This window comes from Corvus hawaiiensis, chromosome 15 (assembly GCF_020740725.1).
Source record: "Corvus hawaiiensis isolate bCorHaw1 chromosome 15, bCorHaw1.pri.cur, whole genome shotgun sequence".
NCBI lineage: Eukaryota > Metazoa > Chordata > Aves > Passeriformes > Corvidae > Corvus > Corvus hawaiiensis.
In genome coordinates, this window is record NC_063227.1 from 8,699,751 (window position 1) to 8,716,030 (window position 16,280).

The window sequence follows — 16,280 nt, forward strand, 5'->3', positions numbered from 1 at the left end:
ATTGTTTGGAGAATTTTCAAAGTAAGTTTTCAATACTTTTTGATTCATCTCCATAGTCACAGTGCTACTCAAAGGTTTGCTGAAACAGCTGCAGGCAGTGGAGGAATCAGAGAGAGATCACATGAAACGCAGCCTGGTTTCTGCAAAGAAAGGATATTCAGTTCCTCTGCACCATTCCTCTGAACCATTTTGACTACTTTGGGGACATTAAATACTGGAAATAGCTCAGAAAGCATTTGGCTCAACATCTATGTCTATATATCACAAGGACTACTATATAATGCAAGGATTTAAACCAGGTTTCAATCCATCCTAACTTGAAAATGTAAGCTAAATAATGCCAAAAATATCGTTAGAATGTAAGCACTGCACACAGCAGACTCCTAACTTCTTCCAGGGATCATTCCATACTGAAAACCAAATATTGAACACACTGCCTCATGCACGTTATAGTTTTACATTATCAATCAAAGACAAATTTTTCTTACAGGATTAGCTTCCTCAACCAGGTGACAGTGAGATGAGATGAGATGTAGTACTAGTACATGGGAATCAGATCATCCTGAATTCAGTTTGCCTTAAACAGTTGTCAAACTACAATCTTGGCTGACAACAACATTTAGGGACCTGAGTTGTGTAACAGGCAAATTTTTGTTTCCATACTAAACACAGAGAGAAATTGAAGACCAGTCCCCAAATTTATCACTTAAATATAATGAAAGCAAGACAATGTATTTTCCTTAAAGTGCAGACCAAGTATTCAGACTTGCTCATTACAGCCGTACACAATTCATTCTGTCACATATCTGTAGGCAAGTGGAGGGGTTTATTTCTCCAGTTTAATTCTGGGTCTTGACTCAGGCTCTGAAGCTACTCAACAACCCCAGTTCCCCTACTGGTTCTACTAGTTCTGCTTCCAAAATAGGGCAAAGTTCATTTTTTTCCTCAACATTTGTTTATAAATTTCTTAATTCTTGGTTGTAGCACATCTCAACCCATGATCAGTAGGCTTTTCTTCACTTATTCGTAGCTTCTCTCTGTGAAGTTCTGTGGTCTAATTTGAACATCTTGGCCTTGTAACATATTAGCTAGTTCATTTGCTCTTAATTCAGTCATTCAGCAATCTGATCTGGAGATTTCTGTAGTTACACAGTATAACTTCTAAGGGAGTTGATCTACAAAATTCTACTAACATTTTTCAGGTCTTTAGCAAATTTAAGCAGAGGTTTGACATATTTTTTTAAAAAAAATCTTCATTGATCTCCTTTTAATTACTTCCAATTAAATTACTGGAACTTTAGATATCTCTGGCACAATGTCTTCATATTTCATGTTTTCAGTTTTTTAAATATACATAGTTACTGCTCTCTGGGGGGAGAAAATCCCTCCCAGAACTGGAAGAGAATTCAGCAATCCACACCACAGGATGCAGCATGTTCTGGGTCATCTTTTTAAAATAGCCTCAGTTATAAATAAAAAACTTCTTTTTGTCTTTTTTTGCTTTTTTTTTAACAGAAATTAAACTTTAAAGGAATGTTGTAAAATTATGGGGTTTTTAATATTAATTTTGGAATTTTCTCATTTTACTTCTTCTCCCATACTGGATGTCTGTGATGGACACAAAAGCCTCATGCAAGGGGAAGTTTCCTCACCTGTGCACCAGCTGCTTGCGGCTCACACAAATCGCGGTCTCGTAGTCGTGGGTGACACACACTTTGTGTGGGCTGCACTTCACCTTCAGGCAGGGATCTTTGGATGGATCAAGGGCTAGAAAAAACCAAACATATTAAAAAAAGAAAGTGAGAAATGCATGCAGAGGTCTCTCTTGGCAGGCAGATGGCAACTGGTTAGAACGAACACTCCCACTCGTGAGTGAACAAATACTTTGATATTTTATAGTACGTGCTGGTGTTTTCAGACTGCATGTGAAGGAGAGAACTTTACACAGAAAGATAGATGAAGAGCTTAAAGACTGATTATTGAGCAGTGATCTAATTGGCATTCACATTAATAGACGTGAGACCTGGGGTGATTTAACAATCTACATCACGCTGTTTATTTCTCAGAAAAGCTATGTTTGGATAAAATGTACTCATATAACAAAATGACCAGTATTTAACTGACATAATGCAGAGTGCTAATAAATTTAATTTCACAGATGCTGTAAAACTGGCATATTATTTTCAGATATTATGTTGAATTTTTAATTTTTACAGCTAAGCATCCCCTGTATTTAAAATGCTTGAGTAGAAGAGCAGTAATAACAACAAAATACTCCTGGCTTTCATACAACAACCTGCACCAGCAGCAGTGCCATCAGAGGTGGGATTAGACAGCACAGTGAGTTGCTGTCTCAGAGCAAATATGTCCAGGCTCTTGTCCCATATGAAACTGCAAATTTTGGAACTTTCTCTGTCTAAATTCATTCTTCTACAAAAGGAGGTTTCTAAAGATCAGCAGTAAGACATTATCTGCCAAGATGAATTACAAATATTCAAAATATGGTTATATGAACACTTCAGAAGGGAAGTCCCAGCCATACAGAGAAATTTCACTTTTGAGAAGTGATTTTTAGAGAAGCTCTTTTTGCACGTTCTGTTGCCATGGATTTGACTTCCTGTTCAATGTCTTCAAATCCCATTTTATCTCTCCCATCCCTCCTCACATCTTGGTCCACTCTTGGAAATGGGCAACTCTTCGTTTGATTTTGGGGATGGTATAAAGCTCTTACTGCCATTTATGATAACCATTTCTCACTTCTACTGAATAATCAGAGAAACTTTCAAAGGAGACCATTTGAAGTACAAGAAATTTCAGTTTGCTATGTACCAGATTTCTCTGAGAGCAAATATATTTCCAACAAGCAGAGGATTCTTCTGCTTTCCTGCGGGTCTGAAGTGCTGCAGCTGTTCTGTGCTGGGTTAAACAGCCACAGCTACAAGCTCCTGCCACATTAACACGCATTACACATTTGTGATGGGCAATTAAGCTTCACTAGTGCATATGTATTTACTGGAATGCCTTTGGTGCAAGACGGGGAAATCGTAAAAACAAAGCAAAAGTGTTAAAAGCTTTTTCTTTTAAACCATTAAAACTGATAGAAGAGGTGAAGTGAGCAAGGAAGGAGAAAAGACCATCTGTTTCCTACACCATAAACAATAAAGCATCAACATTCAATGTGTTGCCATTAGGAAAACACATAGGCAGCGTTTGAGCAGCCAGGGTCTCTCCCACTGGAAAGACCAAAGGCTGTTCAGGGATGTTTTGCTGTTGCCTTTTGGTGTCTTTTTTAAGCCAGACAGATGAGAAGCATCTGATTCCCTGCCCTTTACATTCCCAGAACACTAAGAGTGAGAGACACCTTCTAAATCCTCTTACTTCATACTCACTGGAGACTGAGTGAAGGACTGAAGCCGATGTTTGACAGGGATTGAAATGGCAAGCCACAGTTTCCTGAGCTGGCTGTCTACCTGGATATTCTTAAACTGCAAACCAGAGTGAAACACCCTCCTTCTGCAAAGCCTTTAATGAGTGAGCACCACTTGGAGTGTGCAGGGTCACCACATCATTGTTCCAGTGGCTGAGGTAATTCAAAGGTCATATCCACACACAAATTTAATGACCAGAACTTTTGCTCGCTTGCAGCTGGCCTCGCTCTGTTGCCAGAGCCCACGCACGTTGTTTGCTTTTGCTGGTGGTGACACATCCTCAATGTAAAATGCTGCATCAACAAAAATCACTGTGCAAGCTGGCTGGGAGCCCGGGGCAAAGAGCTGCCAGGAGCACTGGGCTGCTGGCGAGCACAGCCTGGCCTTGTGCTCATAGCTTTCTATCAGCCGAAACCTGCAGAAGTGGGGATGTAGGTTTAGCCTGGAAAGTCAGTACTAGTTTGGCATGAATAAGAAGCAAAATTTAGGCCCACATGGTCTATGTGACATCATGCACAGCTGCAATACTTAGCATTTTTTCACAGTAAAATTTACCCTAATCGGTGAATCCATTTCAGGAACCATTTAGGTCTTTTAAGGCAATAAAAATGCATGCAGTTCTGAACAGCATCACACTATACATTACTAGTAAAAGTAACATGACTTTCAAATATTTTGAAATTTAAAAATTGTCTATCCAAAAAGAAAAAATACAGTGGAATAGTCATCAGTTTGAAGGAAAGCAATGGATGAAGATGTGGCTGGAAATCCCAGCCACCATTTCCTTACAAATCAGGCCTCAACTTTCTTTACCTTAGTGACTTGATTCTAAAATCTGAAAACAATCATAATGTTGACAATAATAAATAAAGCAACTGATGTGTTGGGTGCATTATTTCATTCATGGTGGAAAAGCTCATGAAAATCTTTAAATAGAACACATAATAGAAGCACCGTTTATTATTCATTACAAACAGTCCTTACGTGCAGTTCAAAACAGTAGTTTACTGCTTTGTCAGAAGACAGCAAAAACCCCACAATGTGGATTATTATTTCTTGATATTTTTTTCCCACTTATGCAGAATGCATGATCCATATGAACATAAAAGTTCAAAGTAGCGCTTTATATGTCTGCAAAGTTCCTCAACATGTTAAATACATTTGGAAGGTTGTTCTACTGCTAAGCAACACACAAGCCCTAAGGAGAGCTTGTAATAAAAAACAATTTCTGAAATATGCTAATCAAAGATCATGCTTTGTTAATCAGATTTCTACATGACTAGGAGCAGACGCTGATCATCAGAAGAAGAACACACCCTTGGGAATAAGATGAAACATAACAACCATATTTGTCATTACAGTTCTTTTTGTCCTAAAGCAATGAGTATGAAATCTTTGAAAATGAAGAGCTAAAAGTACAAATGAATAAATAAAGTGGGCAGAAGATGTTACTTTATCAGCTTGAAAGGAAAACTACAGCAATCCCGTCTCTATGTCAGGGAGTCTGCACTCAGCTCTGTCTGCACAGTAATAACAAAAATACCTTAAGCCTGGCTTTGAGATGTGAACATTTTTCCACTTTTTCTTTAGGCTGAGTCTGAAGATGAAACTGATATGATTAATTAATCTCACTTTAGAGTGGGTGAGCGTTCATTCAACATTTATGTAAGGAGATATATGTCCAGCCAGTAGTGGAATCAAATTTTTCACTTGGACATAAATTCTTTGATGAAAACCCACTTCAGTCATCCTGCCTATCATTTTGTGAACCCAGGCTCCATGGTTTCCTGTTCCGAGCATTTCCCATGGATACTTGGTCTCTAAGGGAAGTGTCCATCCCAGGAGGTAGCTGACTGAAATATAGTACTGGACATCTCAGTATAATCCTTTTCAGAAGATTTTTATCTTGGAAAAATTTAAGAAATTAGAAAAAGTTCATCTTGGCTCATGAATCTCTCACTCTTCCTCACTTTACATCCAGAGGTAATCTCACTCTTCCTGACTTCACACCCAGAGGTTTCCGCCACTGACATTTGCTTTCTGGGAAGCCATCCTTGTACTCAGAGCTGAGAAGTCTCTTCCTGAATTGACAGTGCAAGGGAAGAAGTAAATAGAGGTGCAGGGTGCAGAAATCTTGTCCTTAAGCTTTTTTTTTTTTTCTTTTGGTCTAGGTTTTATTATGCAGAGCAACCGAAGTTCTCTCTTAAAACTATAAATCTTCTGTGGTAATCTCACAGAGAGACCAAAATAACTGGTAGATGATAAACACCAGGGACTGCAAGATTGCATCAGCTTCCTAACCTCCTAATGGTGTTGACATTGCTTTCCAACACCAAAAAGGTCTACAAACACCAACTGCATTCCAAATCTCTTTTGGTCCCAGCTTCACACAGCAGACCAGAGAACTCTCCCTTATGAACTGAACACACTTTCCCTCTCCCCTCCTTGCACCATTCACCAGAGCTGTGGATTTGCAATATAAATCAGTGTTGGACAAAGACCTACCAACAGCGCTTGAGATACTTTTCTATTACATTTCACGTTTTTATTTATTACCACTGTAAAAAAAGACTTACGACTTGCAGGAAAATCTCAGTTCAGTCAATGGCAGTGCAGGGAGAAGTTGCTCTGTAAGAATGTCGCTCCATATGTTGTGCCGGTGGGTCACCGTGTTAATCACAACAGAGAGAATTTACTTTTCACACATTTGACTTTAAAAGGGTGATAACAAATAAATACTTTCAATGTCTCACAGCAATGGATGTGTAATCCTGCAGAAACTGTACAACTAGTTCACAACAAGATTTATGAGCTTGATTCTGTTTTTATGACCATTCCTCAGAGGGAAGAGAGTAATTTCAAAATGTAGCTATTTAGTGAAGCTGAAATGAATTGCACAATCAAAATCATTATGTAAATATTGGGGGGTTTGTTTTTAAAATTGCCTGCCAATAAGTACTATGATCACTCAATGACAAAAATACTCCTGCATAATGCAATGTCAAGAGCAGTTGCTTTTATGCAATCCCCTTGGAACTGTTCTGACTATACAAGTAAAGAAGAACATCTGCTGGGAGAGGTATGATGAAATGGAAAACGAGACCTGCTGTCTTCAATGCAAAGATCCTAGTGTGTACTTTAATACAAAAGAAATTGATAATAAAACTAAGTCACTCAATTAAATGATGCATTGCATTATATGTGTGCATTTCACTATCATTATGTGTTAATTGATTCCAGCTATACTCCACAAGCAGGCAGGAGAAGGAAAGCACAGTTCCTGGCTGTAGAGGCCAGGAAATGGGCAGGAAAGAGAAAGACAGGAATGGGAAAGCTGTGGACATGAGCAGGTCTGGGCAAGCAGTGGACAGAAGGCTCTGACTCTTCCTCCCCACTCAGCATGAAGCTCAAATGGCAACTAATGTCAAACTTCAGATCTAGGAGGGAAAGTTTCAAATCAGCATCATGTGTCCACTTCTGGCACAGTGACGACCAAAGAGAAAGTGTGACTGAGGCAGCTGATTAGTGCCTTGGTGGAATTTTACTCTATGCTGTCCTGAAAGCCATCATAGAGCAAATGTGAAGGAGCCATTAAGCCAGTTTAAACATGGTAATAAAAATTCCTACAAACTGCTCTTGATTTTTGCTTGAGAAAGGACATGTTTTCAACACATGCTGGCTAAAACCAGCTTTGGCTTTAACGTTTCGGTCATTCAAAGTGCCCCACAGCCTTCCCATCAGAGTTAGAGCTTCTTCAGCTTTATGATGAATTTATGCTATTTTTTCTAGGGTGAACATGGTAATCCATATTAACTTAAAGAGTACATCTCTGTGAAGGCATGCTAGGCTTCCAGTGCTCTACTGGTAAACTTGAAGCAATCCGTGTGCCGGGGTTAGACTGCCCGTGGGGCTCAATCCAAGTGCAATGGGACTACTCCATCCCCCTTGTATGGACAAGACGCCCCAGGAAGCCCTTGGCGGAATTCCAGGCTTTTACAGCCTTTCAGAAGACTTTGTTCTTTGTTGGAGCTAAGTGTAACATTTATTCTCAGAGATTATATTAATAACTCTGGTTTTACAAAGTGTTATTTAACAACAGATTACAAGGCTCACTCACCATATAAATGTAAATAACACCAATGGTTTTATTCTGCTTCTGCAAATCTTCACATAAATCATTCGGCTTCATTAGGGAGAACGTTTGTGTTAGACCACCCCCAAGTTTAGGAGAGAACACATCTTCCAATAGCCAGCTCAAATATTTAAGTCTCTTTCTCTCTCCTCAGAGCAGTTTGGATACAGAAATCAATTCAGTTGAAAATTAATTACTGAATGTTTCAAACATGTATGTGAATTATTTTCAGTAAATGGAATTTCCCAAGGCAGTTAGGCAATAACATCTCGAACTGTCAGCATTTGCTCCATCCCTGTGTAGTATTTTTTGTACAGCTTTGTTTTGGAAAACTCTAACATCTGAGTGGCTGAAGATTCTGATACAGTGCACAGAAACATCTATTTTAATTTTTACAGGCACTTTAAAAATCACTTTTTATAACTGACCTATAATTGCTTTTGACATTGCTGAGGGCCATCCAAGGCAGAAGATGCTTCAAAGGACTCTACAGATTTCCTTTCTGAAGCAAAGGATAAGAACCCTTGGTATTTAAATTAATTTTTTTAATGAATACACAGAAATTCAATGCAGTGAAAAAAAAAAAACAGGCAAAGAAAAGAGAAATAGGACAGGACTGGAAGTTAGGAAATGTGCTTCCACTGGTGGATGTGATAATCAGTCACAACCCTCAGTGCAGGTGCCCTTTGCACGAACAACCCTCCTGCCCGCAAGGCAAAGGCTCACCCTACATGCAAGGATGGCTCACTCACATCAGTTCAATGGAGAATGATCCTGCACCAGTGCCACGATGCTCCCCTCAGTTCCAAGCACTTCCACTATGGGATAATTTGTGCTTGTACGTGTCACACCTGAGGGTGCGTTTCTGCATATCCTGGCACGCTGAAGGCAAAACAGACTTTTAAAAAGCCCCCTGACAGAAGGATATTGGTCAGATGTTCCATTCAATTATTAATTCCCGGAAGCAGTGGGATATAAAAATCACCCCATTCTCCAGGACTCAGAGGGCTTTGGTATATATTTAATGATAGCAGCTCTACAGCTTCTGTTTTAGAGTCCCCAAAACCCCAGGGGGTCCAGCTTCAAGCTTCCTGGGATGGAAGTAAGAGCTTCAAAAGACTGCTCCAATCTTTAGTTGGTGGAACAGGAGGAAATACAGAAACCTCTGTGTCTGCCTTGCAGGGAGGGCCCAGTTCTGCAGGATGTGTCATAAGAGATCCTCAGGACAGGAGCAGAGCTAAACGTGACCATTTCCTTCTGCCATGTCAGCTCTGTGGCCTCTCACAGCCCTGGAAGGACCCAGTCGCTATCCCAGGCTCTCCAAGTGATCTCCAGCACTCCAGCCTTTCCCTGCTCTGCCCAAGCAGGTTGGGAGAGCCTTTGCTGACCTCACACGCCTCTGCCCCCCGGGGTGCCTCCAAGCCCTGCCAGCCCTGCTCTGGAATGGCACACCCTCCCTCAGACTTTCAAGTTCAATTTCCTAGCTAATGAGAGTGAGGAAAAGAGAGAGGCAGACTTGGAGCTCTACACTGGTAGATCAGGCTGGCTGATAACATCTTGCCACAGGATTCTAAGTCAGATTCAAGTTTTGTAAAAAGCTGAGGCTGTATTTTGCATATCTGTCATTGAATGTGGGTCCTGTGACACCACCTGATCTCCTTAAACCTCCAGATCCCAATGCCAGAACTGAATTCTTTGTTTCTGTCCAAATGCCAGAAAGATTTTATTCTCTTTGCTGATAGAAAAATACTGAAAATAAAAAATAGAAAGGTTTAATAATGTCAAAGCCATACAAAAGACTGTAAATCATCACAAATTAATGAAAAAGGAGAAAGTATATTTAATTTAACTTTGAGATTCTGAATGCTTGGACTTAATAATCCTGTGGTAAGTTTGAAATGCTGGATATAATTTTTCCTGTGAACTGACGTAGATTATTTCTGCTTTCTGTTACACTGCAGTGAATTATAATTTATTTAGTGGGATTTCATTTAATACAAATTATTTTACTCCAAGGCCAATGAAAACAAATCAGGTTATACCTTCTTCAGAAAATAATATTTGAAGTTATTCATGCATAATTAAAGATATACCTTTCCCATTTCAGATTAATACAAACATATATTTTAACGTGCTCAGAGAGAAGTTGCATTGTATGTTGTGAAACACTTCTGTAATACTTCTGAAGCTGTTGGAATTTAACTGAAGTAGTAATATAATGGGTAAAAAATTGCTGTGATTTAATTCAGATAGCTAACTCATAGGATACTGAACCCTTTTCCAGCTCTGATTAAAAGCTATAATGAAGTTTAATACTGTGAACTATGATTAGAAAAAAATAAAATTGAAACAATGTAGAACTCCTCTGTATTTTTCACGAGGAAAATCATTAACCAATCAAATTTCATTATTCAATAGATATTTTTTGTCATTAAATCTCACTTCAAAACATAAACAACAAGCCTATTTTTTAATGCATATTTTTAGAGGTAATGCAGAAGAAAAACTGCATCACTGTTAGTACTGATTCTATCAGCAAATAGTAAAAAATAAGGACCAAACTGGTTTTACAAATCAGTATTTCAGTATGCATAATTACAACTCTTCTCTAACACAGCACTGTAGAGAGCTAAGCAAGCAATAAAAATTCTGGGTAGGAATTCTCTGAAAGGATGACAACGTTGCTCTATTTGTCAACAGACTGAATGTCAATGTTGTTACAGTTACAGCAATTCTCAGCCAGGCTGCTGCCTACCTCCACGTGCCTGTATTTAAATGGGAAACGAGATAAGACATTCTGCTCTGGAAATGAGGAAAAACTCTAGTTTTTCCATTAGGTTCCTATGTTTATTTTCTAGGATAAATGAAACAGAATTTGGCTCCAAACATTATCAGCTATTGCAGATAAAGTATATAAGCTTGTCCCTAGAAGTGCTCAAGGCCAGGCTGGATGGGGCTTGGAGCAAGCTGGTGTAGTGCAAGGCGTCCCTGCCCATGGCAGCGAGATGGAACTGGATGATCTCTAAGGTCCCTTCCAAACCAAACCATTCTATGTTTCTGTGATTTTATACTTAATGAATAAGGTAGAACACTGATAACATTCTTTGAAACAATATGTCAGGGAAGAATCCCCAAATTTACCCTTTTTTTTAATGTTCTTAACACTTTAGTGCACGGGCAGTGGCTGTCCTAGTCAATGGGCCAGGAAGGAAACACTTACATTGTCTTCTTGTTCTACCATTGCCTTTTTCATGCCTTGGGATAAATGAGTTTGTCACTCTGCCTCAGTATCTTTTTCAGCATTTAAAATGGGGATAGCAAAACTCAGGGTCTAGAAATCAGCCTGGGTCTCTTGGAAGGCATCACAGAACACAAGTGAAGAAGCCTGTGAATGACTTGTAAGGGAATGATTTCAGAACAGCCAAATTCTGCGGAACTAAGAGGCGTTTCATGTTCATTTATGGCAGCCAGATTGTCTCCATGGAAACACAGGAAAAACACTTCATCTTCTCCATCAACAGAAGATTTGTTTCCATATTACATGAGTTTTAGTGTGCACTGAGCAAAACAAATACTAAAATAAAAGACTCTTGAAAGAGTGATTTCATTATGAAAAGAGCAGTTTCAGTCCTATCATGTGGAAGCACCTCCTGCCAAGGTGATACCACTGTGGAAAACCTTGCAAGATGGGCAGTGTTCCATGGAACACCTCTGGATTAGAGATGAAATGGAAAAATCACAAATGTGTATGTTTACAGGTAAAGAATTTATTGTCAGAAGAAACCATTAGAACTATTAAATTATAGGAATTTTAGCCATGAGACAGAATCAAAACTACCCCGAATGAATGAAGGCTGCTTCTGCTGCTGCTGCACATGGCTTGTATTTAATCTAGAAACAGGAAACACATCAGAAGTGTAAATTGGCTGGGGCTGACTGGTGTAATAGATTGTTGCCTAATGGAATTTTCATTGCTTCTGAGAGGAATTACCTAAGCAGGAAAAGATGAAGCTTCTCTATGGATAATCAATTAGTCATATAATTGATATCTGGAAGAGGCTTAAATGGGAAATAAATGAAAGGACAAACACCCAGCCTGCCTGGTTCTGAAGTATAGTGAATATAAATACAGCAAAGAGAATTCCTTCTTCAAGCATCAGTTTAACGGAAACAAGTGCTGGGAAAACCAGTGAGTATCTGATACCATTCCTCACTCCGAAGTACAGGAGAGAAGCTCAAATAAAGACGAAAATAAAGAAAATAAAGATGAAAATCCATAAATTACAAAATCATTTTGTAAAAATTGACTCCACTCTGCTGGAATTGATCAGTAATTGATGAAAGTGTGCTAAAGGTGGAAATTTTGAGACTGGGAGTTTCTAAACAGTAGATCAGTGACTTTTCTGCACAGAATGAGATGAAAGGGTAAAATTAGCAGGTAACCTCAGGAGTGGAAAAAGCAGATTGTCAAATGGGCTGGAAGACAGAAAGTGGTCACAAGGAAGAGCATTAGCATTGCAGTTTAGAAGTGTCGAGTGGAACGACAGCAACAAAAAGATGAAGTCACAGGACTCATACCACACTGCAGAATTTATGTACAGAAGCAAAAAAAACCAAGATTGGGTTATTTCTACACCTTTTTTTTTTTTGCTACACTTCAGTTGCTGGCATCTCATAATGCAGTATTTAATTCAGACAACCTGGAGTTCCTATCTTGGTTTTGAGACCTCAAAATTAATTTTTAACAACAAAAGATCACCTCTGAAGAGCTGCCTGCTAATCAAAGTTGCCTTTGTTTAGTTCTCTGACAAATGCTACAATTCTCATCTCATTAATGCATTGCAGGGCATCTTGATATGTCTTTTGATAAGTGATAATAATTTTTAAACACACAAATCCAATGTTTAGAAGGCTTTCAAGGGATTCATAGTTTAATTAAAATGCTTTATGTTTCTCAAAAAAAAAATGCACTGATGAAGATATCATCTGACAGAGGAGAAATGCTTTTTCTCTTGCCAGTATTTAGCTAAAATAATTCTGAAAGAAGATCCTTTATGAAGAATTAAAGTTTGAACAGTCCCTTACCCGAGTAACCATGTGGAATAACTAAAATGTTGTTTTGTCCTTCTCCTACAGAGAAAGAGCTGAATCTGCCTCAGGCAATACAACAGCAAACTCTGTAACCTTGCACTCAGCATGGTAGCTAAATTGACTTCTACAACAGAGGAACAACTGTTCATAAGAGAATTGCTTGATTTCTGGAACACCTAGGCAAGAATTGCCTTGGAAAAGAGTAAGCTCCCTGAATTATGAAGTCAGACTGAATTATTCAGGGTTCCTGATGTACATGTTATTTTTTTATTAGAACAAAGATAAAACAGTTCTAATAAAAAAGAAACGTATGTATCAGTAAAGCTGAATAATTCAAACACAAAGTAACAACGGAATTGGAAACTGGGGTTTACTGTCTTTCAGGGAATATATATTAGATTATATTTCCAGAGTCAACTTGTCTGATCTATCTCTAGACATATCTGGAGGCATTGCCCCGAATAATTTTCTGATTCCAAACAAGTTCCTTGTGGAAAAACGACAATCAGAAATAGAAACAGCACAGTTGTGACCTTAGTATTAAGGAGATAAAAAATTTCCATTTATATAAATTTGCTGTGATGTTGAGAAAACATAGATTTTATTGCAGCACAATTTATCCATTCCACTGCTTCTCCTGCAGAATATATTTCTATTTGCTTTTAATCAGTAAATTGCCATTTTAATAAGGGTGCATCACTACAAAGAGGTTTTCTGTACTTCCAGAAGAGGTTGGAGCAAGGTGTACAGTAAGAAAGACTCTCAAGGAGGGCAAATCTCTGCTCCTTTCTGATTCCTCCTCTCTCCTCTGTAGGGTTTGCAATAACCCCCTGTGATATTTGGGCTGACACTGAACTGGAAAATGAGTTTAGCTTGATTTTGCCATAGTCAAACATTAAAATCTGTTCAGAGAAAATGTGTTTGTCTGACATGAATACTGAACTTGCATTTATAATTTGGGCAAGATCATTTTCCAGCTGATTTCACAGCACTTTCCAGGATATAGATGCTGCCAGAAAGCCTAACTCAAAATTTTTATCCACTCCAAGTCACATCAGAGCAAAGACTGAAGACAATCTGAGCATGCCAGGAGTGCAGAAGGGAAAAAAATAATTGAGAGCTTCATGCTCTGTGCTCTGACCCTTTTTCAACACTTGGGATATTAAAGTAACTTTCCTGAGATCCAGAGATGGGGAACAGCTGTACAAACTAATAAGTCTGAGCAGCAGTTAAGTTCCAGTCCAATCGACTCTATCACAAGAAACACTGGCACATCAGCTTCAGCTGCTGCCACAGAGGCAGCCTTAGTGCTGGGTACCATTAAGTTCATCAACAACAGAGTAAAAATGTAATTCTGCTCTTTTAATTCTCTTGAGACCCTTTATGTTATACATCACAATTTGGAGGCAAGGAGTCAGCGTTTCAGTTCAGGATATTTAATTCAGCTACTCACTTTAACCATCCGTTGCTTAGACAATACATATGGATTAAAAAAAAAAAAAAAGTGAGGACATTGAGAAAATATAATTAAAATAAACATCAGTATTTTAGTGTATTATTCCATGTGCATGTCTGGTATAAATTATGAGGAAATATCACAAGAACTCAGATTAAACTACAGTAACAGCCTTTGTACTAATGTGCAAGACCTAATGAGGGAATTCCTTTCTCTCTTTCTCACACAGTATCAATTTCATGCCCTATAGATTTTTAAATGGCCCACAAATCTTCGTGATTTTTTTTTCTCCAAAGGAAGACTACCATAGGAGGCTTTTTAATGTGAGTTGAACAGTCAATAACAGTCAAGATATTTATTAGGCATAATCGGCTCCTTGAACATGGCAGATTCTATGGGGGACATGGCCATTAGTGTGTGCATAGCCCTTACTACTGGTCCCATTCTGCTGAACTGGATGGTGGCACACTGACATTAATATACAGATTGATTTTTTCAAGGGCTTGGCAAACACTTCAGAACAGCAGGTGTCAAACTGCCAATGTCATTGTTTCCAAAGAAACATCCTTCTTTCCTCCTTCCAGTGAATTGTCTCAGTAGCTCCTCCTTAAAGTTTCCTATCAAGCTAATTAATTTAGCAGTCTCCCAGGCTGCAGGATGATTTGAAACTCAGCATGTTCTCCCACTGGTAATTTGCTAGCATGTCTAAATTTCATATCAGTTAACTATGTTTTCAGGTCGATTTCTGGATCATTTGGCTTTAGAATGAAGCAGGACAAAGCCAAAAGGCTGCAGCTAAAAGGCTTTACTGACCCTTCTTATTTACTTGAAGCCCAAGAAACCAAACAGATGAAGAGGAAGCTTGGCAGGCTCCTGATAAAAATACAGAAAAGGGAAGTGTATTTTTACAGACAGTGGACTGTCATGTTTTTGTAGTGAAATAAAATGAACATATAGCTGCTTCTTTCTGTGAGTAATCTGAAATAAGGTACTCATCCTGCTTAAAATCCCAGAGTGTTACAGCTGTAGTGCTGATCCTTTGAAATGCTGTTTATCCATAACTTCCTCTGCTGGCATTCACTGGCAATTAAAAATTGCTATAGAAATGTCATCATCCATGAAGAGCCATTACCTGCATGGGAAGTACTAAGCACCTCCATCAGAGAATGTGCAAATTTGCAAATGGCCATATTTTCACAGATACTTATCTTTTAACGATGAAACACCAGACATTATCATAAACCAGTGGAAGTTTTGCCTTGTTTGGGATGAGGATTTCACTTTCTGCTTTCAAATGGGCTTTGCTAAATGACTCTTAAGACAGAACCAATAGGAAAGTAGGGAAGTACTTATCTACACAGTAGCCTTGGTCACTTAGAGGATTAAAATACTTTACTGCACTGCTGACACATTTGAGAAAGAAATGCACACCAGAAAGTAACAAATGGAAATATGACAACAGTAGACACGAACATTCTTGACACCATGAAAAAGCCGATAGCTGGGCAATACATATTACTGCTCCTACTATATTTTAAAAGAAAAAAACAGGAACCAAACAGTAGTGACAGGTTGGGTCAATGACCCCATCTCTGCATGATGTTATGATGCCAATATCTTTGTCTCTCATGCTTGATAGAGCTGTCAGAAAGAGGAGACTGGAACAGCTAGAATCTTTCATTCTCATGTAATGAATAATTCACATCTCTGTTATTTGCTTGAACTGCTGAATGCTGGGCCTCACAACCAGATAATTAAGTAATAAAGAATAGGGGAGTTTTTGCATGCTTCACTTACCAGTTACCCCAAACTCATGTAAAGATGATAACATGCATTCATACACGTGCATATACACAAGAAATGCAGGAAGAAGAAATCGTAAAAGCATCACATGACTGCTAACACCTAGATAATGCACATAGCTTCCAAATGATGTTCAAATTTGTCCAACACTGCAGTTGAGGATTTGCCATATAACACAGCATTATCCTGTCTGAAATGATCCCACATGGAGATGGAGAAACCCACAACTGATCATGCTGTCTATCAGAACAGAAGCTTTGGACCCTTCCCAAGAAGATCAGCTGGAAGCCGTTTTATTACATTAGATTACACATTTAATTGGAGTTACATTATCCATCAATACCTAAAAGCTTCTAGACTCCTTTTACTG

General features: G+C 38.6%; 1 protein-coding gene across 2 annotated transcripts in view; it reads right to left on the reverse strand.

Moving 5' to 3' along the window:
- SPOCK1 (SPARC (osteonectin), cwcv and kazal like domains proteoglycan 1) overlaps positions 1–16,280 on the reverse strand; it is a 281,576-nt gene that overhangs the window by 116,657 nt on the left and 148,639 nt on the right. For both annotated transcript variants that reach the window (XM_048319809.1, XM_048319807.1), the window contains one exon: positions 1,653–1,767. In XM_048319809.1, coding sequence (XP_048175766.1) covers positions 1,653–1,767 — 115 coding nt within the window. The remainder of the gene's footprint in view (positions 1–1,652; positions 1,768–16,280) is intronic.